This window comes from Bombina bombina, chromosome 5 (genome assembly GCF_027579735.1).
Source record: "Bombina bombina isolate aBomBom1 chromosome 5, aBomBom1.pri, whole genome shotgun sequence".
Classification (NCBI taxonomy): Eukaryota; Metazoa; Chordata; class Amphibia; order Anura; family Bombinatoridae; genus Bombina; species Bombina bombina.
In genome coordinates, this window is record NC_069503.1 from 891,648,571 (window position 1) to 891,674,973 (window position 26,403).

At 39.5% G+C, this 26,403-nt stretch overlaps 1 protein-coding gene across 2 annotated transcripts in view; it reads right to left on the bottom strand.

Moving 5' to 3' along the window:
- ATP6V1H (ATPase H+ transporting V1 subunit H) overlaps positions 1–26,403 on the bottom strand; it is a 364,453-nt gene that overhangs the window by 213,486 nt on the left and 124,564 nt on the right. For both annotated transcript variants that reach the window (XM_053715039.1, XM_053715040.1), the window contains exons 8-9: positions 24,980–25,077; positions 11,307–11,499 (exon numbers count right to left, since the gene is read on the bottom strand). In XM_053715039.1, coding sequence (XP_053571014.1) covers positions 11,307–11,499; positions 24,980–25,077 — 291 coding nt within the window. The remainder of the gene's footprint in view (positions 1–11,306; positions 11,500–24,979; positions 25,078–26,403) is intronic.

Sequence of the window (26,403 nt, forward strand, 5' to 3'; positions counted from 1 at the left end):
GTTGATGAAGGATTCCCCATGAGGCGAAACCAATTTATCAAAAACCATAGCCCAAATACATCCCTCTGACAAGCACTGTACTCTGAGGGGATCGGTTTCAACATAGACTGAAAAAACCCTTTCTCTGAAAAACACATGCACGTCTTCATTCTTTAACCACCTCCAGCAGAGGCAAAGTAAAGACTAAGGTATGTGAGAGGTTTTATGGAGCTCTTGGGGTTTGGGAATCTTTGCTTCCTCCTAGTGGTAGAAAATTCCTATGAGTAATGGATCGTGGACTCTCACCACCTTGATGAAAGATAGTGCTTTTCACAAAAATCACTTTCCTAAAAGTATATTAGTGTTTTCCAAACTAGAAAAAGGCAGTCCGACATAAAGTGCTCAGCATGAATGAGTACACCCCTTTTGAAAAGTAAGATTTTAATAAATATCTCAATGAACATAAGAACAATTTACAGAATTTTGAAAAAACTGAGTTTTACAGAACATTTGTTTAGCTCATTACATGAAAGTAAGGTTAATAAAATCTTCAGGTTTACTTAAAGTAGGTGATGCACAAATGAATACACCCCACAACAAAAAACATAATTTATGCTTACCTGATAAATTCCTTTCTTCTGTAGTGTGATCAGTCCACGGGTCATCATTACTTCTGGGATATTACTCCTCCCCAACAGGAAGTGCAAGAGGATTCACCCAGCAGAGCTGCATATAGCTCCTCCCCTCTACGTCACTCCCAGTCATTCGACCAAGGACCAACGAGAAAGGAAAAGCCAAGGGTGAAGTGGTGACTGGAGTATAAATTAAAAAATATTTACCTGCCTTAAAAACAGGGCGGGCCGTGGACTGATCACACTACAGAAGAAAGGAATTTATCAGGTAAGCATAAATTATGTTTTCTTCTGTTAAGTGTGATCAGTCCACGGGTCATCATTACTTCTGGGATACCAATACCAAAGCAAAAGTACACGGATGACGGGAGGGATAGGCAGGCTCTTTATACAGAAGGAACCACTGCCTGAAGAACCTTTCTCCCAAAAATAGCCTCCGATGAAGCAAAAGTGTCAAATTTGTAAAATTTGGAAAAAGTATGAAGCGAAGACCAAGTTGCAGCCTTGCAAATCTGTTCAACAGAGGCCTCATTCTTGAAGGCCCAAGTGGAAGCCACAGCTCTAGTAGAATGAGCTGTAATTCTTTCAGGAGGCTGCTGTCCAGCAGTCTCATAAGCTAAACGAATTATGCTACGAAGCCAAAAAGAAAGAGAGGTAGCGGAAGCTTTTTGACCTCTCCTCTGCCCAGAGTAAATGACAAACAGAGAAGACGTTTGTCGAAATTCCTTAGTTGCCTGTAAGTAAAATTTTAGAGCACGGACTACATCCAGGTTGTGCAGTAGACGTTCCTTCTTTGAAGAAGGATTTGGGCATAAAGAAGGAACAACAATCTCTTGATTGATATTCCTGTTAGTAACTACCTTAGGTAAGAACCCAGGTTTAGTACGCAGGACTACCTTATCCGAATGAAAAATCAAATAAGGAGAATCACAATGTAAGGCTGATAATTCAGAGACTCTTCGAGCCGAGGAAATAGCCATTAAAAATAGAACTTTCCAAGATAACAACTTTATATCAATGGAATGAAGGGGTTCAAACGGAGCGCCCTGTAAAACATTAAGAACAAGGTTTAAACTCCATGGTGGAGCAACAGTTTTAAACACAGGCTTAATCCTGGCCAAAGCCTGACAAAAAGCCTGGACGTCAGGAACTTCTGACAGACGTTTGTGTAACAGAATGGACAGAGCTGAGATCTGTCCCTTTAATGAACTAGCAGATAAACCCTTTTCTAAACCTTCTTGTAGAAAAGACAATATCCTAGGAATCCTAACCTTACTCCAAGAGTAACCTTTGGATTCACACCAATATAGGTATTTACGCCATATCTTATGGTAAATCTTTCTGGTAACAGGTTTCCTAGCCTGTATTAAGGTATCAATAACTGACTCAGAAAATCCACGTCTTGATAAAATCAAGCGTTCAATTTCCAAGCAGTCAGCTTCAGAGAAGTTAGATTTTGATGTTTGAAGGGACCCTGTATCAGAAGGTCCTGTTTCAGAGGTAGAGACCAAGGTGGACAGGATGACATGTCCACCAGGTCTGCATACCAAGTCCTGCGTGGCCACGCAGGTGCTATTAGAATCACTGATGCTCTCTCTTGTTTGATTCTGGCAATCAATCGAGGAAGCAACGGGAAGGGTGGAAACACGTAAGCCATCCTGAAGTCCCAAGGTGCTGTCAGAGCATCTATCAGGACTGCTCCTGGATCCCTGGATCTGGACCCGTAACGAGGAAGCTTGGCGTTCTGTCGAGACGCCATGAGATCTATCTCTGGTTTGCCCCAACGTCGAAGTATTTGGGCAAAGACCTCCGGATGAAGTTCCCACTCCCCCGGATGAAAAGTCTGACGACTTAAGAAATCCGCCTCCCAGTTCTCCACTCCCGGGATGTGGATTGCTGACAGGTGGCAAGAGTGAGACTCTGCCCAGCGAATTATCTTTGATACTTCCATCATAGCTAGGGAGCTTCTTGTCCCTCCCTGATGGTTGATGTAAGCTACAGTCGTGATGTTGTCCGACTGAAACCTGATGAACCCCCGAGTTGTCAACTGGGGCCAAGCCAGGAGGGCATTGAGAACTGCTCTCAATTCCAGAATGTTTATTGGCAGGAGACTCTCCTCCTGACTCCATTGTCCCTGAGCCTTCAGAGAATTCCAGACGGCACCCCAACCTAGAAGGCTGGCGTCTGTTGTTACAATTGTCCAGTCTGGTCTGCTGAATGGCATCCCCCTGGACAGATGTGGCCGAGAAAGCCACCATAGAAGAGAATTTCTGGTCTCTTGATCCAGATTCAGAGAAGGGGATAAGTCTGAGTAATCCCCATTCCACTGACTTAGCATGCACAGTTGCAGTGGTCTGAGGTGTAAGCGTGCAAAGGGTACTATGTCCATTGCCGCTACCATTAAGCCGATTACCTCCATGCATTGAGCCACTGACGGGTGTTGAATGGAATGAAGGGTGCGGCAAGCACTTTGAAGTCTTGTTAGCCTGTCCTCTGTCAGGTAAATCTTCATTTCTACAGAATCTATAAGAGTCCCCAGGAAGGGAACTCTTGTGAGTGGAACGAGTGAACTTTTCTTTTCGTTCACCTTCCATCCATGTGACCTTAGAAATGCCAGCACTAACTCTGTATGAGACTTGGCAGTTTGAAAGCTTGAAGCTTGTATCAGAATGTCGTCTAGGTATGGAGCTACCGAGATTCCCCGCGGTCTTAGTACCGCCAGAAGAGCACCCAGAACCTTTGTGAAGATTCTTGGAGCTGTAGCCAATCCGAATGGAAGGGCCACAAACTGGTAATGCCTGTCTAGGAAGGCAAACCTTAGGTACCGATAATGATTCTTTGTGAATCGGTATGTGAAGGTAAGCATCTTTTAAATCTACAGTGGTCATGTACTGACCCTCTTGGATCATAGGTAAAATTGTCCGAATAGTCTCCATCTTGAACGATGGAACTCTTAGGAATTTGTTTAGGATCTTTAAGTCCAGGATTGGTCTGAAAGTTCCCTCTTTTTTGGGAACCACAAACAGATTTGAGTAAAACCCCTGTCCCTGTTCCGATCGTGGAACTGGATGGATTACTCCCATTAACAAGAGCTCTTGTACGCAGCGTAGAAACGCCTCTTTCTTTGTCTGGATTGTTGACAATCTTGACAGATGAAATCTCTCTCTTGGAGGAGAGTATTTGAAGTCCAGAAGGTATCCCTGAGATATTATCTCTAGCGCCCAGGGATCCTGAACATCTCTTGCCCAAGCCTGGGCGAAGAGAGAAAGTCTGCCCCCCACTAGATCCGATCCCGGATCGGGGGCCCTCAATTCATGCTGTTTTAGGGGCAGCAGCAGGTTTCCTAGTCTGCTTGCCCTTGTTCCAGGACTGGTTAGGTTTCCAGCCTTGTCTGAAGCGAGCAACAGCTCCTTCCTGTTTTGGTGCAGAGGAAGTTGATGCTGCTCCTGCTTTGAAATTACGAAAGGAACGAAAATTAGACTGTCTAGTCTTGACTTTGGCTTTGTCCTGAGGCAGGGCATGGCCTTTACCTCCTGTAATGTCAGCGATAATCTCTTTCAACCCGGGCCCGAATAAGGTCTGCCCTTTGAAAGGTATATTAAGCAATTTAGACTTAGAAGTAACATCAGCTGACCAGGATTTTAGCCACAGCGCCCTGCGTGCCTGAATGGCGAATCCTGAATTCTTCGCCGTAAGTTTAGTAAGATGTACTACGGCCTCCGAAATGAATGAATTAGCTAGTTTAAGGACTCTAAGCCTGTCCGTAATGTCGTCCAGAGTAGCTGAACCAATGTTCTCTTCCAGAGACTCAATCCAGAATGCCGCTGCAGCCGTGATCGGCGCAATGCATGCAAGGGGTTGCAATATAAAACCTTGTTGAACAAACATTTTCTTAAGGTAACCCTCTAACTTTTTATCCATTGGATCTGAAAAAGCACAGCTATCCTCCACCGGGATAGTGGTACGCTTAGCTAAGGTAGAAACTGTTCCCTCCACCTTAGGGACCATTTGCCATAAGTCCCTTGTGGTGGCGTCTATTGGAAACATTTTTCTAAATATCGGAGGGGGTGAGAACGGCACACCGGGTCTATCCCACTCCTTAGTAACAATTTCAGTAAGTCTCTTAGGTATAGGAAAAACCTCAGTACTCGTCGGTACCGCAAAATATTTATCCAACCTACACATTTTCTCTGGTATTGCAACTGTGTTACAATCATTCAGAGCCGCTAACACCTCCCCTAGTAATACACGGAGGTTTTCCAGTTTAAATTTAAAATTTGAAATATCTGAATCCAGTCTGTTTGGATCAGAACCGTCACCCACAGAATGAAGTTCTCCGTCCTCATGTTCTGCCACCTGTGACGCAGTGTCTGACATGGCCCTAATATTATCAGCGCACTCTGTTCTCACCCCAGAGTGATCACGCTTACCTCTTAGTTCTGGTAATTTAGCCAAAACCTCAGTCATAACAGTAGCCATATCCTGTAATGTGATTTGTAATGACCGCCCAGATGTACTCGGCGCTACAATATCACGCACCTCCCTCTGAGCGGGAGATGTAGGTACTGACACGTGAGGCGAGTTAGTCGGCGTAACTCTCCCCTCGTTGTTTGGTGAAATTTGTTCAATTTGTACAGATTGACTTTTATTTAAAGTAGCATCAATACAGTTAGTACATAAATTTCTATTGGGCTCCACTTTGGCATTGCAACAAATGACACAGGTATCATCCTCTGAATCAGACATGTTTAACACACTAGCAAATAAACTTGCAACTTGGAAATACAATTCAATTAGAATAATATTAAAACGTACTGTGCCTTTAAGAAGCACAGAAGATCTATGACAGTTGAAAATTAATAAATTGAAACAGTTATAGCCTCAATCCTTGTAAACAACACAACTTTAGCAAAGGTTTAATCCCATTAGCAAAGATAACAAATTCTGAAAGCAGGAAACAAATTACAGAATAAACGTTTTTTATCTCAGTCAAACTATAATTCTCACAGCTCTGCTGAGAGAAATTACCTCCCTCAAAATAAGTTTTGAAGACCCCTGAGCTCTGTAGAGATGAACCGGATCATGCAGGGAATACAATGAGTTGCTGACTGAAATATTTGATGCGTAGTAAAAGCGCCAAAAAACGGCCCCTCCCCCTCACACACAGCAGTGAGGGAGAACAGAAACTGTCAGAAAACATATTAAGCAACTGCCAAGTGGAAAAATAGTGCCCAAACATTTATTCACTCAGTACCTCAGCAAATGAAAACGATTTTACATTCCAGCAAAAACGTTAAACATAATCTCTAGTTATTAAACAGCTTTATGTATTTCTTACAGTGTAATTCTAGTGAAGTACCATTCCCCAGAATACTGAAGTGTAAAGTATACATACATGACATTATATCGGTATGGCAGGATTTTCTCATCAATTCCATTGTCAGAAAATAAAAACTGCTACATACCTCTATGCAGATTCATCTGCCCGCTGTCCCCTGATCTGAAGTTTACCTCTCCTCAGATGGCCGAGAAACAGCAATATGATCTTAACTACTCCGGCTAAAATCATAACAAAAACTCTGGTAGATTCTTCTTCAAACTCTGCCAGAGAGATAATAACACACTCCGGTGCTATTTTAAAATAACAAACTTTTGATTGAAGATATAAAACTAAGTATAATCACCATAGTCCTCTCACACATCCTATCTAGTCGTTGGGTGCAAGAGAATGACTGGGAGTGACGTAGAGGGGAGGAGCTATATGCAGCTCTGCTGGGTGAATCCTCTTGCACTTCCTGTTGGGGAGGAGTAATATCCCAGAAGTAATGATGACCCGTGGACTGATCACACTTAACAGAAGAAACTACTATATCTAGTATTTTGTATGACCTCCATGATTTGAAAGGACAGCACTAAGTTTTCTAGGCATGGAATGAACAAGTTGGCGACATACTGCAACATCTATCTTTTTCCATTCTTCAAGAATTACCTCTTTTAGAGCCTGGATGCTCAACTTGTCTCTTCAGAATTCCCCACAGGTGTTCGATTGGGTTCAGATCAGGAGACATACTTGGCCACTGCATCACTTTTACCCTGTTGTTCTTTAGAAATGCAACAGTGGCCTTAGATGTGTGTTTTGGATCATTGTCATGTTGGAAAACTGCACAATGACCAAGGGCACGGAGTGATAGTAGCATCTTCTATTTCAATATAGAGCAGTACAGCTGTGAATTCATGATACCATCAATGAAATGCAGCTCCCCGACACCAGCAGCACTCATGCAGCCCCACAGAAGGACACTGCCACCACCATGTTTCACTGTAGGCACCATGCATTTTTCATTGTACTCCTCACCTTTGCAGCGCCATACAGTTTTGAAGTCATCAGTTCCAAAAAACCCCAGTAGTCTTCTTTTTTAAGCATATGTCCTGACAAATTCTAGGCAGACTTTTTTGTGCATGGGCTTTAGGAAAGGCTTCTTTCGTGGACGACACCCATGCATGCCATTTCTCTGCAGTGTACGCCATATTGTGTCACGGGAAACACTTACCCCAGTTTGGCTTTCTACTTCTTTAGCTAACTGCAGTTAAAGGGACAGTAAACTTATAAAATAATGTTATATAATGCTGCACAAAGTGCAGCATTATATAATATCTTAGCAGCAGGTAGCCAACAAAAAAAAAAAAGGATTGCGAGATATTTTATATTAAACTTGGATTTAGCAGCTCTCCGCTCCAGGATCTTCTGAGCGGGTCTTGAATTTTAAAAGTGCTTCGCAGGCGTGCTGTCTAATCTCAGCACACCTGATCGAGCCATTGAAATGAATGTAGCTCGCTCCCGCTCTGGCTTGGTAGCGGGAGCGAGCTACATTAATTTCAATGGCGCGATCGGGCACGCTGTGATTAGACAGCGTGCCTGCAAAGCGCTTTTAAAATCCAAGACCCGCTCAGAAGATCCTGGAACGGAGAGCTGCTAAATCCAAGTTTGATATTAAATATCTCACAATGCTTTTGTTTTTGCCATTTGCCGCTAAGATGTTATATAATGCTGCACTATGTGGAGCCTTTGCTGACATAGGAAGGGGTTTTCTTTGGTAAGTAACGCCCTTTTATAATCAACTGTCTGCTGGAAACCTGCCCAATGAATAATTAGACTCACCTGTAGTTGAATTCTTGTTAATTAGAAATGTGTTGTCAGACATTTAAGCTTTGCTCCTATGACATTCATTGGGGTATATTCATTTTTGCAACATGGTCTTGAATGAATTTGTTAGGAAAAATACTTTGTTGTGGGTGCAAATGAACAAATCTTGGTTGAAATCACTGGCCTGCATTTGTGGGAGCATTTTGTAGTATAGTGTCCAATAGGATATGTTGTTTCTGAAAGGTAAGTAAAGGATTTCTGACAAATCTGTTGGGGTGTACTCGATTATGCTGAGCACTGTACCAGACAATCCCCCTATGAGCCAGAGACATGCCAATCAATCCATTCTGAGGTCTCGTCAGCCATTTAATTTTGAATGGTTAGTGCGATATAAAAAAAAAAAAAAACGTATTTAGACCTATGTTGGCTTCCAAGTAATGCATTGTTTCTCCTTCAAGAAAGGATGCCAAGAGAATAAAGCAAATCTGATAATAGAAGTAAATAAGAACAAAAATTGGAAACTGAATGATAATGTGTCTTTATATCTAAATAGAGATCTTAAAATGAATAATTCATATTTATTTTGTCAAATGAGAATATAGTTTTGTCTTGGCTTTTTTATTATTTTTGTTTTATTGTGTTTTGGCACTTAGTTTAGTTAATTTATTAAATAGATATATAAGGTACAAGTGCTAATTCTGAATTACAAAAAAATAAATAAAAAAATAGCGACTCACAATGCATTTCATTCTTTTTCTTCAGCTCTTTTCAAATCAGTTTTCCTATTTGAATAGCTATATGGTGCCAGCTGCTAAAGCTCCGCCTCTTAATACTGGGCACCACCATCTTGGAGCTCAGGTATTCTCACAGCCTTTGACAGAAGAAGTTTGCATTTACATATCAATTAAGTTGTCAACCTTCCAGTTAGGGTGCACGATACCAAGCTGGAGCTGTACATATTTGCTGCGGCTGAATTGCTCTACATTATTGTTGAGTTCTTTTTAAATATATTTTATGCAACTGTAAAACTGTGTAAAAAATGCAAAGCTGCAAAGCTCACATGATGTATCAAGCTCAGTAACTCCAAGCAAATAAAACAGCTGTAAAAAGAGGCCAGTATTACTGATCTGTAAGTGTGCACTGCTTCTGTCAGAGACTTTCAAGGGACAATAAACACTAAATACATGCTAGATAGAATGATGCATTCAAAGAAAAGATTAGTCCATGACTAACATGTAGACGTATTTTTTTAAAGTTTCATTAGTTGTTTAAAAAGTGACAAAATAAGTGTAAAGTTTTAGTGTCTATAAAACACTGGGAGCTGCCATGTTGTAACTTGTGTTACCTTCTCTGCTGTGGCCAATTAGGGACAGTTATACATAGGTCATTAGAGTGTGCAGCCAATGGTTGTGCTGGATTTAACAGTGTTTTGCACTTCCATTTCTAACAGGAACTGAAAAGCTCACAATTTCAGAATGAAATTACAGGCAAAGAGGACAAATAAATAATGAAAGTTGTTTTATATATACAATTTATCATTTTATATTACCATCTCAAAGTGTTTAATGTCCCTTTCAGAATACCTGAGCTTCAAGATGGCAGCGACAGTATGAAGAAGCGGAGCTTCAGTATGTGGAACCTTTAACCAACTAAAACAGGAAAACTGATTTAAAAAGAGCTGCAGGAACAGGATGAGAGGCAATAGTCGTAGTTACTATTTTGTAGTTGTGCATTATGCAAGAAAAATAAGCAAACTCTAGGGTATATGAGGGCTGAACCCACAAGGTCATCCTTGATTGGTTTTGTAGCTTGAAAGCTGCTCTAAGATATGAAGAAATTATAGATCACTTTTGAACAACAATTTGAATGCCCATTGTGACACAATCTTGTCAATCAATTGACAAAAATAACGTCCATATTAGAAAGCTAACGCGCAGTATTTTGAGTGAATTCTCCAGTGTGATACGGCTAATGAGGAAGTGAAATTTTATTAGTTAAAAAACGGAGACTGACAGACAACTGATTTTTGGAAGGGCAGATCAGACTCTGCAGCAGGGCACTATTTGAGCATAATAACAGTATGATTTTAATGTACTTAGAAGATAAGAAATGTATTTTTGACAACGCTAGGATGTTACTTATTTAGAAAGGTTTATTTAGGTATGGAATTTCAGTAGTTATTTTCTATACCTTTAAGTGTAGCCAACATTAAATTAGATCCCATGTGGAATGGTCAATTACAAACCAGAAATGAAGGGGAAAAAATAGCATTGATGCCATTTTAGTAGATATGGCTTCATTAGCTGCCGGCGGCACTTCATTGACTTTGGTTCTTCTTGGAGCTGGACTTATGCTGGATTTGCGCAGATCTTAGTGTAATGATCTTTGACGAGCATGAATCCGACTCTATAAAGAGCAAAAGTCAACAAGGGCCCGTCTACTTCCGCATTCAGCAGCTAACAAAGACCATATCTAAATTTCAATTTTGATAGATATATATAGTTCACAATCAACCGCAAAAGGCAGCTTTGTTTTCTGCCAAATTCTTCATTTAATGAAACCGTTTCAGAAAAGGGGAAAAGCTGAACACCACAGTACAAAACCCTTTGAACAACTATGCAAGTAAACTTAAAGGGACACTAAACCCAAAAAAATTATTTCATGATTCAAGTAGAGAATACAATTTTAAACAACATTCCAATTTACTTGTGTTATCTAATTTGCTTCATTCAGTAGATATCCGTTGTTTAAGAAATAGCAATGCACATGTGTGAGCCAATCACACGAGGCATCTATGTGCAGCAACCAATCAGCAGCTACTGAGCCTATCTAGATATGCTTTTCAGCAAAGTATATCAAGAGAATTAAGCAAATTAGATAATAGAAGTAAATTAGAAAGTTGTTTAAAATTGTATGCCCTTTCTAAATCATGAAAGAAAAATTTAGGTTTCATGTCCCTTTAACAAGAAAAAAACATTTAAAGGGACAGTCAAAAATAAACATTCAAGGTTCGGATAGAGAATGTTTTGTTGATAGGCATAACCAGGTAGACTCAGAAGCAGCAATGATCTACTGGAAGCTAAATGTTGATTTGTGGCTGCACATTTATGCCTCTTTATCATTGGCTTACACTATATGTTCAGCTAGCTCCCTGTAGTACTGTGCTGCTCCTTTAACAAAACAATATCAAGTGAATTAAGAAAATTTGCTAACAGAAGTTAATTGGAAAGTTATTTAAAATTGTATGCTTCATCTGAAACATGAAAGAAAAAATTTGGGTTTCATGTACCTTTACGCCTCATAATAGAATTGTCCAACATTTCTGATTTTAAATATTGATAAATATAGATGTCTATATTTAGAACAGGTTTGCCTCTAGATCTGTTACATGGAAAGCTCAGAAATGGTTGACGAAAAAATGTAAATAAATAACCTGTTTAACTGATGGCGTGAATGCTGCCTGATGTTCGCTTGGAAACAATATTATAATCTGAAACACTCCAGAGACATCAATTACAAAATGCCAACATTTAATAATACAAGCAACTTACTTTGAATGTCGCTAGAATTATCCTGGTCACTTTCTCTTTTACAGATTCCTGGAGGATGTCTGACAATGCTGGCACAATGTTGTATCTACGGAGATATTCACACATTTGTGGGCTAAACGCTAGCAGCCAGAGTGAGAAAATCATCTGGTACTGAAGCTGAAACCCACATTTATTATTCAGCACCCCCATAATGCTAAAATAGAAACAAAAAAACATATTGTAAATAACACCTAGAATGATAAAGTTTCAAACTACAATTTACAGCTTTTTACTGTTCATTTAGGGCATTTATGAGGATTTGCATAAACTTGAGGGCTACCTACATGACCTGTTGTCACCTGCATACTTTCGTACTCTAGAGCCTAGTTTCTCAGTCTGAAGTGTATCTACCCTTGGGGATACTTGGAGCTTTGGTAAGTGGTACATCCGGGCTTCCACTATAATTTGACTTTTCCCTAATTACAGATAGTATATCACAGAGAGCCAGGTTTACTTATTCCATACAAGCACTCCTAACAGGACAGAATGTGAGCAAACAGTGAAATTCCTTAAGTATAATATACCCAAGTGAAATGAGACAAATAAACCATATGAAATAAAATTAGGTGCAGAAAGGTGGTACTAAGATTATACTTCATCTTTTTTTTTTTTTTTTTTTTTTTGGCAGGCATTTTATTAAAGGACAGTGTGTGTTTTGTAATTATCTGGTGTTCTAATATAGCCTAGGGTTTTCTGCATCTGCGTTCAGTAAAACAGTTTTATTATATTCCATAGATCTGGGGTCACATTTGTTAAATTCTGGGATTTGTACGATTAGATTTTTTGCCCATATTAAAGTTTTAAATCAAGACAGGAAGGTAAGCACTGCTATAAAGTTTGTGTGATATACAGTAAAAAGTGCTGCTATAGAGGTCGGTTGATGTGTAATAAAAAGCATAGCGGAAATCACTGTTCTGGAGGTTGTTTGATAGACAGTAAAAACCATTGCTTTATATTATCCTATATAAAGGGCTGACCTTGAATTGGCCTGAAGAAATAAGTAATCTGTTCAGCACCCTCTGTTCTTTCATCAGTTGCTATATTTTGAGATAGTAATTCTTCACTACAAGATGAACGTTTGTATAAATAAGTATTAAAAAAAGAAAAGGCTAAATGTCGCATAGATTTGGAAACCAACAAAAGTTGGTTCACTTGCTTAAAAGGAACATAAAACATATTGAGATGGTAAAATAAAATGATAAACTGTATATAAAAAAACAACTCTGCAATATACTTTCATTATTTATTTTGTCCCCCTTTACCTGTAATTCCATTCTAAAATTGTGTGCTTTTGAGTTTCTGTTAGAAATGGAAGTGCTGAATACTGTTATATTCCACACAGCCATTGGCTGCACACTCTAGTGACCTATTTATAACTGTCCTTAAAGGGACATAATACTCATATGCTAAATCACTTGAAGCTGATGCAGTATAACTGTAAAAAGCTGACAGGAAAATATCACCTGAGCATCTCTATGTAAAAAAGGAAGATATTTTACCTCACAATCTCCTCAGCTCAGCAGAGTAAGTTCTGTGTAAAAAGTTATACTCAGGTGCTCCCAGCTGCAGGTAAAAAATTAAAAAAAAATGAAGAAATTAACTGCAGCCAATCAGCATCAGCAGTGCTGAGGTCATGAACTCTTTTACTGTGATCTCATGAGATTTGACTTAACTCTCATGAGATTTCATAGTAAGCTTCCTTTACCTGATTTGGTGAAATAATATGAGAGTGCACGATGCTCATCCCTTCAGATATCCCAGGACAGACACACTAAAATGCTGCTTAGAAATCCTTTACAATGGGAGGTGGTTATTGAGGAACTTTTGAGGTGAAATATCTTTCTTTTTTACATAGAGATGTTCAGGTGATATTTTCTAGTCAGCTTTTTACAGCTATGCTGCATCACTTTCAAGTGTTTAAACATTTGGGTATTATGGCCTTTTAATTGGCCAAAACAGAGAAAGAAACCCAAGTTACATCACGGCAACTCCCACTGCTTTATAGACACTAAAAGTTGACACTTATTTTGTTAATATTTAAACAGCTATCGAAACTTTAAAAAATTACATCTACATGTTATTCTCTTTAAATACATGGTTCTATCTAGCATTTATTTAGTGTTTAATGTCCCTTTAAAACAGACTAAAAGCGAAATTTATGCTTACCTGATAAATTATTTTCTTTCAAAATGATGATGGTCCACAGTCCTCCATAAGATATGGGATATATTTCCCACCACTAGGAAGAGGTCAAGAACTTATACAATAGATTTAAAACCTTCCCACCTCCCATCTCTCTCTTAGTTTCACATATAGAGTAGAGAATAGAAAATACATTTAGGAAAGACAAAGCAGGGTTTATAGAGGTGTCCCAACATGTAGCGGGCGGGGCTTGTGGACCATTATCATTTCGAAAGAAAATAATTTATCAGGTATGCATAAATTCTGCTTTCTTTCGTAAAATGATGATGGTCCGCAGTCCTCCATAACATATAGTATGAATAGCCAAACCGATGGTCTACATACAGACAAGGTAGGAAAATACTTTTTCTGACAGTTTCTATTTAGCTGACACTGCCGCCTGAAGGACTTTCCTGCTAAAAGCTGCTTGCAAAGAAGCAAAAAGACATCAAAACGATAACATTTGGAAAAAGTATGTAAGGAGGACCATGTGGCAGCTTTGTAAATCTGTCCCAAAGATACATCATTCTTAACAGGCGATGTTGCCACTGCTCTGGAAGAGTGAGCTGTAATACATTTAGGATGTGACTTAGCCGCCATCAAGCAAGCCTTGTGAATCACCTGTTTAAGTCAAGATGCCAGCGCTAATGTAGTAGCTTTTTATCCTTTACAAGTCCCAGAGTAATGTAAAAACAAACTAGAAGTTATTCTAAACTCTTTAGAAGCTTAGAGATAGAAATTCAAAGCTCTGACTATGTCCAGATTATGAAGAACATTCATTCCTTAGATTTAGCAGTATCTGGACAAAGAGAAGGAATAACAATTCCTCAGTTGGTGTTATCAGTAGAAACCACATTCTATTTGGTAAACAGCACAGCCTTATCCCTGTGAAAAATAAAAAAATGAAAGGTCACAGGATAATGCTGACAACTCAGAAACTCTAGCAGAAGAGATAGCGAACATGAAAAGTATATTCCGAGACAACCGTTTTATGTCAATAGAGTACATTTGTTCAAAGGGAGGACACTGAAGAACTGAAAGAACTAGGTTCAAATTCCAGAGAGGAAAAATCGGTCTGAACATCAGGAAGCTTAGCCAACTTCCTTTAAAAAAGAACCGATGAAGCAGAAATTTGACCTTTTATGGACTAGCTGATAAACCTTGGTAAAGGCCATCTTGTAAGAACTAAAGAATTTTCAGGATCCAAAAGGAACACCAAGAAAATCCTTTAGAAGAGCACCACACAAAATATGCTTTTTAAATCTTGTGGTAAATCCTTTGAGTCACAGGTTTCCTAGCCTGTATCAGAGTAATAATCAGAGAGTCTGAGAATCCTCTATGTCTCAAAACTAGGTGTTCAAACTCTGCGCCATCAAACTTAGAGATTTGAGATTCGGATGTAAAAGTAGAAAAAGCCATGGAGGCGTTGATTACATCTGTACTATGTCCACATACCATGTCCTGCGTGGCAAGGCTGGAGCAATTAATATTACTGATGCTAACTCCTGCTTGAACCAACCAATGACTCTCGGAAGAAGAACAAACTGAGGAAATAGGTATGCTAGATGAAATTCCCATTAACATATCAAGGCATCTGCTATGTGAGCCCTTGGATATCTTGATCTTGCACCGAACTTTGGAATTTTGTGATTTAAGTGTGAAGCAATCAGATCTATGTCTGGTAAGCCCAATTTGATCAACAGCTGATTGAATAATTCCTGATTGAGAGACCATTCTCCTGGATGGAATGATTGATGGCTGAGGTAGTCCACTTCCCAGATGTTTACACCTGGTATGTGAATCACTGACAGGTAGCATTGATTCCTCTTCACCCAGGACAAAATCTGAGATACTTCCTGCATGGCCAGTAGACTACGGGTACCAACTTGAGGATTGATAAACGCCACCACTGTGAAATTGTCCAACTGGAAGTGGATATATTTTTCATCCTTCAAAAGAGGCCAGGTCTGAAGAGCTCGAAGAATCTCTCTAAGTTCCAGAATGTTTACTGGTAACCTCGCTCTCTAAAGGAGACAAACACCTTGTGCCCTTAGAGAATTTCAGACTGCCTCCCAGTCGAATAACTGGCATCCGTCATGACAATCGCCTATGACAAAAAAGAAAAGATGCCCCAAGGATCAAAAAAGGAGTTTGTGTCCACCATGACAGATATCGTCTGACGGATGAATCCAGAGTGATTTGTTGCTTGAAATGAAGATAATTTTTTGACCACTGATTGAGCATGGATAGTTTAAGGGGACGTAAGTGAAGGCTAGCAAAAGGAACTGCATCTGAAGCGGCTACCATAAGACCCACTACCTCCATACACAGAGCTACAGACGGCAATGGAGTACTCTATAGGGAGATGCACACTCTCTGGAGTTTTAGTCTGCGTGGTTCCATCAGGAACAGATGCATTCAGGCTAATCTATTATGACTCCTAAAAATGTTACATTTGTAGCAGGATATAATGAGCTTTGGGTACATTGATCTTCCAACCATGGTCTGGAAGAAATAATAGAAGCTTGCGAGTATGAGTGATTGGTAATGACAGAGAAGAAGCTTGCACCAGTATGTCGTCCAGATACGGTGCAATAAAAATGCTCTGATCACCACTAACAGAGCACCAAGCACCTTTGTAAAGATGAGTGGAGCTGTAGCCAGAAATAAGAGAATAGCAAAAAAATTGTATTGTTTTTCCATTTAAGCAAACCAAATTGATAGTGATCCCTGTGGATGGCAATATGCAGGCATGCATCCTTCAGGTGTATTGTATTCATAAATTGACCCTGTTGAATTAAGGGCAAATGGTTTCCATCTTGGGGACCCTGACAAACATGTTTAAAGTCTTTAAGTCTAAGAAAAGTATGAAAGTCCCTTACTTCTTTGGGACAATTAACAGATTGGAGTAAAACCCTGACCCTGTTGAGATACAGGTACTGGAATAATTACCCCCATATCCTCTAATTCCCAAACACACTGTAGAAAGGCAGTAGCCTTTGATTAAAATTTGGGAACATGTGACAGAAGGAATGGCCCTCAAGGAGGTCTGGACCGGAAGTCTATGCAGTAACCTTAAGAAATTATGTTTCAAACCCAGGGGTCCTGGACTCACCTGCACCAGGACTCCTGAAAGAAACTCAGTCTGCCCCCTACCAGAACAGAATCTGGTTCGGGGGTCGCACCTTCATGTTGATTTAGTGGAGGTGTTGGACTTTTTGGATTGTTAGTTCTTTGACCATGGAGAACAAGTCTTCCAAGCTGACTTGGAGGGATCAGGTTTATGAGAAGAGGAGAACTTCTGATCGATAAGATAGATTCGCAGCACCTGTGATCGTATTATTGAGTTGCTCACTTGTTTATGAATTCACCCCTAGTGTGTGATACCTGCTTCAAATTACATCACATCACAGTAGCCCCCAAAAGTTCCGTTTATACACACATGCGACCTGCAATTTATATTCTGATATAGCGCTGATTCTGGGGACCCACCTTGAACCTTCTTGGCTCCAAATCCCCTCTCTCCGAATTCTGTGAATTCACAGCGATAGCCTGGAGGTCGAGCCGCGGCGTGGGTCCCTACAGCGTCTCAGCGTGTGTGCGGTTGATCCGGAACTGTGTGACGTCACAACTGGGAGCGGAAGGATCCGCAGGTACAGAGAGTCCACGGCCAAAGGAGACCATTGTTGCAGCGTAACGCTGTGTCTTTGCTGGGGTGATTCACTGCTGATCAAAAAGTGTGAGTGTCCGTGCCTTTAAGCATATCCATTCAAGTATTAACATCAAAAAAGAGTGGAGGCACCGGATAGTTTCACAACACAAAATCGTCCTTTATTAAGGTGATAAAACAGGAGACACTTCGGAAAAAGCCTTAAACCTCTGGGGCAATGATGGAATGGAGGTGCCCCACGTACCCTGGTGCTAGAACTTCTGATCTCCTGAGGAGCGAAAGGAACAGAGCTTATTTCCCTTTTGTAAATCCTTGGTAGAGGAATTGTCCGCCATCATTTTGACTAGGAAGTCACACCATAGTGTTCAAGTTGCCGCCACACAGGTGAGAGAAACAGCCGGTCTAAGCAAAAGACCTCTTTGCAGAAAGAAAGAGTTTCCTTAAAGGGACAGTCTAGTAAAAAAAAAAAAAACTTTCATGATTCAGATAGGGCATGTAATTTAAAACAACTTTCCATTTTACTTTTATCATCAATTTTGCTTTGTTTTCTTGGTATTCTTAGATGAAAGCTAAATCTAGGTAAGCTCATATGCAAATTTCTTAATCCTTGAAAGCCACTTCATATCTGAATGCCTTTTGACATTTTTTCACAACTAGAGGGTGTTGATTCATGTGTGCCATATTAGATAACATTGTGCTCATACCCGTGGAGTTACCTAGGAGTCAGCACTGATTGGCTAAAATACAAGTCTATCAAAAGAACTGAAATAAGGAGGCTGTCTGCAGAGACTTAGATACAAGGTAACAAAGGGAAAAAGTATATTAATATAACCATGTTGTATTTGGTTATGCAAAACTGGGGAATGGATAATAAAGGGATTACCTATATTTTTAAACAATAACAATTCTGGTGTAGACTGTCTCTTTAAGAAAGACTCTAATTTGTGGTCCATAGGTTCTCTAAATGAAGTGCTATCCTCCATAGGGATAGTTGTATGTTTGGTGAGAGTGGAAATAACACTATCAACTTAGGCATTGTTTCCCACACTTCCACTTTCTGTTCTGGAATGGGGTACTTTTCCTGAATCTTGTTGAAGGGGTGAAAGCTACACCTGGCTTTTTCCATTCTTTAGCAATATAGTTAGACCAAATCAGGGACCTGAAAAACCTGCAGAATTTTTGATGGAGCTTTGAAAACAATATTTAACTGATTAAAAGACTTGTTTTCAGCAGGTTTTTCCTCAGAAAGTCTTTTCTCCTGCAAAAAATTGGGGAAATGCTCAACCTTAAATCTAAAGGCATTGTCATACAGGATCAGGCACAGGCTCCTGTTCATCTAATGACACTTCCTCGTCAGAACTAGAAATATTTGCATCCTCAGAGTCAGAGCTCTGTAAGAAAGCAGCATTTTGCACATTCACCTCATGAGACGGAGATAAATAAGTACGGTTACACTTACTTTGGGGATGGCGCCAAACAATCTGTAACAATTTTATCCATGCTGCTTTTTAATTCAGGGGTAAAATCAGTAGGGCCCCCCTGAGTGACAGGTATTGAGCAAACTTCCCTCTGAGAAGTGGAATGTCCTGTTTGGTTTGCATGCAAAATCTGAAGTACACAATTCTCACAGATTTGGTTGACCTGGCATACTGGAACAGATTTGAAAACTAAACAAATATATGAAGCTAGAGGTATATCAGAACTGACTCCTCTATTGGAATATCAGTGGGGACAGAAATATTTTGTTCCATGTTTGTACTTACAGTATATAACAGTATACAATGACACATTATATCATAAACAGTACAGAGGAAGCATGTTAGAGAGCCCTAAACACTCCCTGAGACACTTAAACAATTTCCCAATGTAATAAGCTTTAAAGCACTACAAAATAAGAAAAATCCCTTAAGTAACCCCTGACAGCTTCTGTATGGGTAGTCACCCCCTTCCTGGGACTGGCAGGCACTGAAAATCAGATCAGAATCCATTTAAAACCAGGTCCCAATTTTTGTAGCTAAAATCTAGCCACTGAGGCTCTGGATTGAGAGAGAAAAGCCAGGGAACACAAAGGGGAGGAGCTACAGCTGGAGCAAAGCCAGTGTCTTTGTATAATGAAAAAAACACTTTTGGCTATTTTTGAATAAATTATAGTGCACCAACCATAATAACCACATAAACATAATAAAAACATGTTCCCAACCTAACCAGAGACTCCACTACCAAACCGCATTCTCCACTAAGCCTTTGCCAGGTCTCTTAAAGGGCCATACATCTATTTTTTTACAACTGCCCAAAAAAATTACCCCTAAAACTGCCAGAAGGCTAAAAGGGTCAGAGGCTTCCCTGATAGCGTGCCCAAAGATAGTAGAACCATTAGGGACATGATATGGAGAAAACATTGTGTTATGAGGAGAGCAGGTTAAGTCTCCTGGCTATGCTATACCTGTGTAATTACTTACAAATAGCTTCTGGGCTGTGTCTGTGATGTGTAAAGTCACTTACCTTACGCAGGACCCCTCCACTGGCTTACCAGGAATGTAGCAGTATCGAATAAAGAGCCCATCTAGTGCAGGTATCTAGTACAACACAGGATTGCAGTAGGAAACACCTGAGTCCCTCAAGGGGAGACTAGAGACTAATCACTGCAACACCTGAAGGTAGTTATGGCTAAAGTCCCGTTAGGGAAATGCTGTGCACATAACGGTATTCCTGTGTTCCTATATCATTCAGCTGCTGTAAAGAGTCTTTTCTGTCTTCTTTGTAAATGAAACTCCCCAGGGACTCTGTCTCTTACATTAGGTCTGAGCTCCCAATTTGCAATCCATAAGCAAGTAGCTGGAACAACCTCTATTCTCAACCATCTCTTACGAGGCCAAGAGCAAAACTAAGAGAGAGATGGGAGGGTTTTAAAAATTTTGTATGGGTTCTTGACCTTCTCCTAGAGGAGGGATATATATCCCTTATGTTACGGAGGACTGTGGATCATCATAATTTTATGAAAGAAAACGAAATTGCATGGCCTTCATATATACAGAGAAAATAAAAATGAGTAAAAAAATAATATACAAAAAATCCAATACCGACCATAAATCAAAAACCAAATATCAACAGTCCTTTGATGTAAAGTGACACAGTCTTTATTTGCAGAAAGATCCTCAACAGTTATCCTCAAAGGAGCTCCTTGAACTTGGTCAGCGAAACATTCGAGTGGAGAGCTAATACAGACTGGTCACCAGGAGGGGTACACTTTGTTAACGCCAACGGCTTCTTACCCACTGTGTTTTTATGGTTCAGTTTGCAAAGAACTTACATACACGAAGTGTGCGTGTTTGCCTCAGCTGCAAAACCCTTACGCCTAGATTTAGAGTTCTGCGTTAGCCGTCCTAACGCTGGTTTTTACCGCCCACTGGTATTTAGAGTCAGTCATTAAAGGGTCTAACGCTCACTTTCCAGCCGCGACTTTTCCATACCGCAGATCCCCCTACGCCATTTGCGCATCCTATCTTTTCAATGGGATCTTTCTAACGCTGGTATTTAGAGTCTTGGCTGAAGTGAGCGTTAGAAATCTAACGACAAAACTCCAGCCGCAGGAAAAAAGTCAGGAGTTAAGAGCTTTCTGGGCTAACGCCGGTTCATAAAGCTCTTAACTACTGTGCTCTACAGTACACTAACACCCATAAACTACCTATGTACCCCTAAACCGAGGTCCCCCCACATCGCCGCCACTCTATTAAATCTTTTTAACCCCTAATCTGCCGACCGCACACCGCCGCCACCTAGGTTATACTTATGTACCCCTAATCTGCTGCCGCTAACACCGCCGACCCCAATATTATATTTATTAACCCCTAATCTGCCCCCCCAAAGTCGCTGCTACCTTACCTACAATTATTAACCACTAATCTGCCGACCGGACCTCACCGCTACTATAATAAAGTTATTAACCTCTAATCCGCCTCACTGCCACTCAAATAACCCTATCATAAATAGTATTAACCCCTAATCTGTCCTCCCTAACATCGCCGACACCTAACTTCAATTATTAACCCCTAATCTGCCGACCGGACCTCACCGCTACTCTAATAAATGTATTAACCCCTAAAGCTAACTCTAACCCTAACACCCCCCCAAGTTAAATATAATTTAAATCTAACAAAATAAATTAACTCTTATTAAATACATTATTCCTATTTAAAGCTAAATACTTACCTGTAAAATAAACCCTAATATAAATACAATATAAATTATAATTATATTGTAGCTATTTTAGGATTTATATTTATTTTACAGGCAACTATGTATTTATTTTAACCAGGTACAATAGCTATTAAATAGTTAATAACTATTTAATAGCTACCTAGTTAAAATAATTACAAAATTACCTGTAAAATAAATCCTAACCCAAGTTACAATTAAACCTAACACTACACTATCAATAAATTAATTAAATAAAATACCTACAATTATCTACAATTAAACCTAACACTACACTATCAATAAATTAATTAAATACAATACCTACAAATAAATACAATTAAATAAACTAACTAAAGTACAAAAAATAAAAAAGAACTAAGTTACAAAAAATAAAAAAATATTTACAAACATTTAAAAAATATTACAACAATTTTAAGCTAATTACACCTACTCTAAGCCCCCTAATTAAATAACAAAGCCCCCCAAAATAAAATAATGCCCTACCCTATTCTAAAATAAAATTAGAAAAGCTCTTTTACCTTACCAGCCCTTAAAAGGGCCTTTTGCGGGGCATGCCCCAAAGAAAACAGCTCTTTTGCCTGTAAAAATAAACACAATACCCCCCCAACATTACAACCCACCACCCACATACCCCTAATCTAACCCAAACCCCCCTTAAATAAACCTAACACTACCCCCCTGAAGATCTCCCTACCTTGTATTCACCCCGCCGGGCAGAACTCTTCTTCCATCCGGCGAAGTCTTCAAGCAAGCGGCAGAGAGTCTTCTTCCATCCGGTGATGTCTTCAAGCAAAGCGGCATCTTCAATCTTCTTTCTTCGCTCCTCCGCCGCGGAGCATCCATCCGGCACGACGACTTCCCGACGAATGAGGTTCCTTTAAATTACGTCATCCAAGATGGCGTCCCTCGAATTCCGATTGGCTGATAGGATTCTATCAGCCAATCGGAATTAAGGTAGGAAAATTCTGATTGGCTGATGGAATCAGCCAATCAGATTCAAGTTCAATCCGACTGGCTGATCCAATTCCTACCTTAATTCCGATTGGCTGATAGAATCCCATCAGCAAATCGGAATTCGAGGGACGCCATCTTGGATGACGTCCCTTAAAGGAACCTTCCTTCGTCGTCGGAATAAGAGGATGGATCCGCGCCGGAGGTCTTGAAGATGGAGCCGCTCGTCATCGGATGGAAGAACATAGAAGATGCCGCTTGGATGAAGATGTTTGCCGGTCCGGATGTCCTCTTCTGCCCGGATAGGATGAAGACTTCTGCCCGAAGATGGACTTCTTCAGCCGCCGCTTGGATCAAGACTTCAGCCGGAGGATGGACGTCTTCAGCCCCCCGCTTGGGCTTGGATCAAGACATCGGAGCCTGGACGGATCGGTGATACCCGGTGTGGTGAAGATAAGGTAGGAAGATCTTCATGGGCTTAGTGTTAGCTTTATTTAAGGGGGGTTTGGGTTAGATTAGGGGTATGTGGGTGGTGGGTTGTAATGTTGGGGGGGGGGGTATTGTATTTTTTTTTTCCAGGCAAAAGAGCTGAATTCTTTGGGGCATGCCCCGCAAAAGGCCCTTTTAAGGGCTGGTAAGGTAAAAGAGCTTTTCTATTTTAATTTTAGAAAAGGGTAGGGCATTTTTTTATTTTGGGAGGCTTTGTTATTTTATTAGGGGGCTTAGAGTAGGTGTAATTAGTTTAAAATTGTTGTAATATATTTCTAATGTTTGTAAATATTTTTTTATTTTTTGTAACTTAGTTCTTTTTTATTTTTTGTACTTTAGTTAGTTTATTTAATTGTATTTATTTGTAGGTATTGTATTTAATTAATTAATTTATTGATAGTGTAGTGTTAGGTTTAATTGTACATAATTGTAGGTATTTTATTTAAGTAATTTATTGATAGTGTAGTGTTAGGTTTAATTGTAACTTAGGTTAGAATTTATTTTACAGGTAATTTTGTAATTATTTTAACTAGGTAACTATTAAATAGTTATTAACTATTTAATAGCTATTGTACCTGGTTAAAATAAATACAAAGTTGCCTGTAAAATAAATATTAATCCTAAAATAGCTACAATATAATTATTCGTTATATTGTAGCTATATTAGGGTTTATTTTACAGGTAAGTATTTAGCTTTAAATAGGATTAATTTATTTAATAAGATTTAATTTATTTCGTTAGAATAAAATTATATTTAACGTGGGGGGTGTTAGTGTTAGGGTTAGACTTAGCTTTAGGGGTTAATACATTTATTAGAGTAGCGGTGAGGTCCGGTCGGCAGATAAGGGGTTAATACTTGAAGTTAGGTGTCGGTGATGTTATGGAGGGCAGATTAGGGGTTAATACTATTTATTATAGGGTTATTGAGGCGGGAGTAAGGCGGATTAGGGGTTAATAACTTTATTATAGTAGCGGCGAGGTCCGGTCGGCAGATTAGGGGTTAATAATAATATGCAGGGGTCAGCGATAGCGGGGTCGGCAGATTAGGGGTTAATAAGTGTAAGGTTAGGGGTGTTTAGACTCGGGGTACATGTTAGGGTGTTAGGTGCAGACTTAGGAAGTGTTTCCCCATAGGAAACAATGGGGCTGCGTTAGGAGCTGAACGCTGCTTTTTTGCAGGTGTTAGGTTTTTTTTCAGCTCAAACTGCCCCATTGTTTCCTATGAGGGAATCGTGCACAAGCACGTTTTTGAAGCTGGCCGCGTCCGTAAGCACCGCTGGTATTTAGCGTTGCAGTGGCGGTAAATTATGCTCTACGCTCCCTTTTTGGAGCCTAAAGCAGCCCTTCTGTGAACTCTAAATACCAGCGGTATTTAAAAGGTGCGGGGGAAAAAAGCACGCGTAGCTAACGCACCCCTTCTAACGCAAAACTCCAAATCTAGGCGTTAGTGATGTCTGTCTATTTTTAATGTTTTTATTAAATTGTATGCTGTAATCCGGGAGATATGTATTTTTGAGTGCTTTAACTAGAGCTAGTCTTAGCTCCCAGACATGTGAGAAGGATCGACTCAGGTGTGAAATTGTATAGTATTGTTTGCAGAGTTATGCTATGATCTCTTTCTCTTCCTTTGAAGATAACTGTTGATGATCTTTCAGAAAATAAAGACTGTCTTACTTTACATCAAAGGACAGTTAATATTTGGTTTTTGATTTATAGTTGATATTGGATTTTTGTATATTAATTTTTAACACATTTTTATTTTCACTTTATCACGGTATTGTGTTAGTTATTGTTTTACATTGTGACGCATTTTTATTTATACTTCGTATATACAGCCACATATTATTATTATATATTTTTTCACTGCAGTCGGTTCAAAAGTTCCAGTCCTTGACAGATTATGTAACATATATGCAAGTACTGTTACTTTTTATACAGCTTTGCAAAAGTGCCCATTATTTAACTAGGAACTACGGCAAAGTTCTACATTTGCAGCAAAGTAAACAGCATCTTTCAATCATCAAGTAACTAGTATACAAAAGATCTGCCAAATATAATGTCAGTAATAACTATAATTGTAGATACTTCCTGGTATTCATCATTATAATCAAGAAAAGACACTCACCAGTTGACACCATCTGATTCCACCCACGCAAAACGATATTCATTAACCCTCAGCATCAACTGAAGACACCCAGCAACACACTGCACATATTGAGAACTCTGCAAATGTAAAAAAAGATATTTATTTAATAATGTAAAAAAAATCATGTACATTTGCAGTTTTTAATAAATTGAAGACAGACTGATAGGAACAGCAGAAAATGCGATTACAGATCTTTCAAACAAAAGCAACTAAATTCTAGAAAGGCAATTATTGATATGTTTTTTATGCAGAAATATATGGTGTGGCAGTAAGTCCATAAAAAATTGTCCCTAAAGTCTATATTTTCAAATACCTGTAGTCTTAAAATGAGAGAAAAAAATACTTAGTCACATGCATAGATAAACATCATAAAAAAAAGCATTGTTATTAAAGTGTCAAGGTTTGGTTTTTACAAACAATAATAACCAATACTTTATTGTTGTAGGCTTGAGGGCCACATGACTGTTGCAGGGCTTTCATTAGAAGATTCAATTTGTTTTAGGACCACAATCTCAAGTACAGGGTATATGGTGGCCCTAAGGCTCCCTATGAGACCAAAAAGCAAATTCTGTAACCTGCAAATCAAATAGCTGCTTTAGCCAATTGCAGTATTTTCAAAAAACCTAAGTTGGGTTTTATTTCAATTTGGATAATTGGAGAGAACAAGAGAGACGTCTGTGTGTACCAATAATAGAACCAAATAATCACAATCAATGAACCCTAATCAGGGTACTCACATTTGTGAAGAGCCCTCAGACAGTGGTATTGGGCACAGGCTGGGTATTTGGCAGCAACCCAGTTCACTGATCAGCCTGAATACGGGAACAAGGTCACATCAGATATTTTAGAAGAACACTCAGACAGTGCTATCAGACACAGGCTGGATATTTGACAGCAACCCAGCTCACTGAACAAACCGGTGGCAGGAACACTGGATAACACGAACCCTGGAACACTGGGGTCCCAGTAACTTGGAATTGCAAATACATTTTTTAATTGGAGTAGTGCTGCGGTTGAGGCAGCCGGAGGCTCCCTAAGGGAGTTGTAGGTACTTGATATTTGGTAAGCAAGTATGGAAAAGTTCTAATATGAAGTAAAATCATTAAAAACAAATTTATTAAAAATCAAAATAAGAATATAACAATGGAACCATAAGGTAGGAAATGCTAGCAGCTTGTAAGGAGGGCTGCTAGCATCCCCTACCAAGTTACTTGGACCCCAGTGTTCCAGGGTTCCTGTGATCCAGTGTTCCTGCCACTGGTTTGTTCAGTGAGCTGGGTTGCTGTCAAATATCCAGCCTGCGCCTGATTAGGGTTCATTGATTGTGATTATTTGATTCTATTATTGGTACACACAGGCGCCTCTCTTGTTCTCTGAAATTTTCCAGATGCCGTGACTTCTAT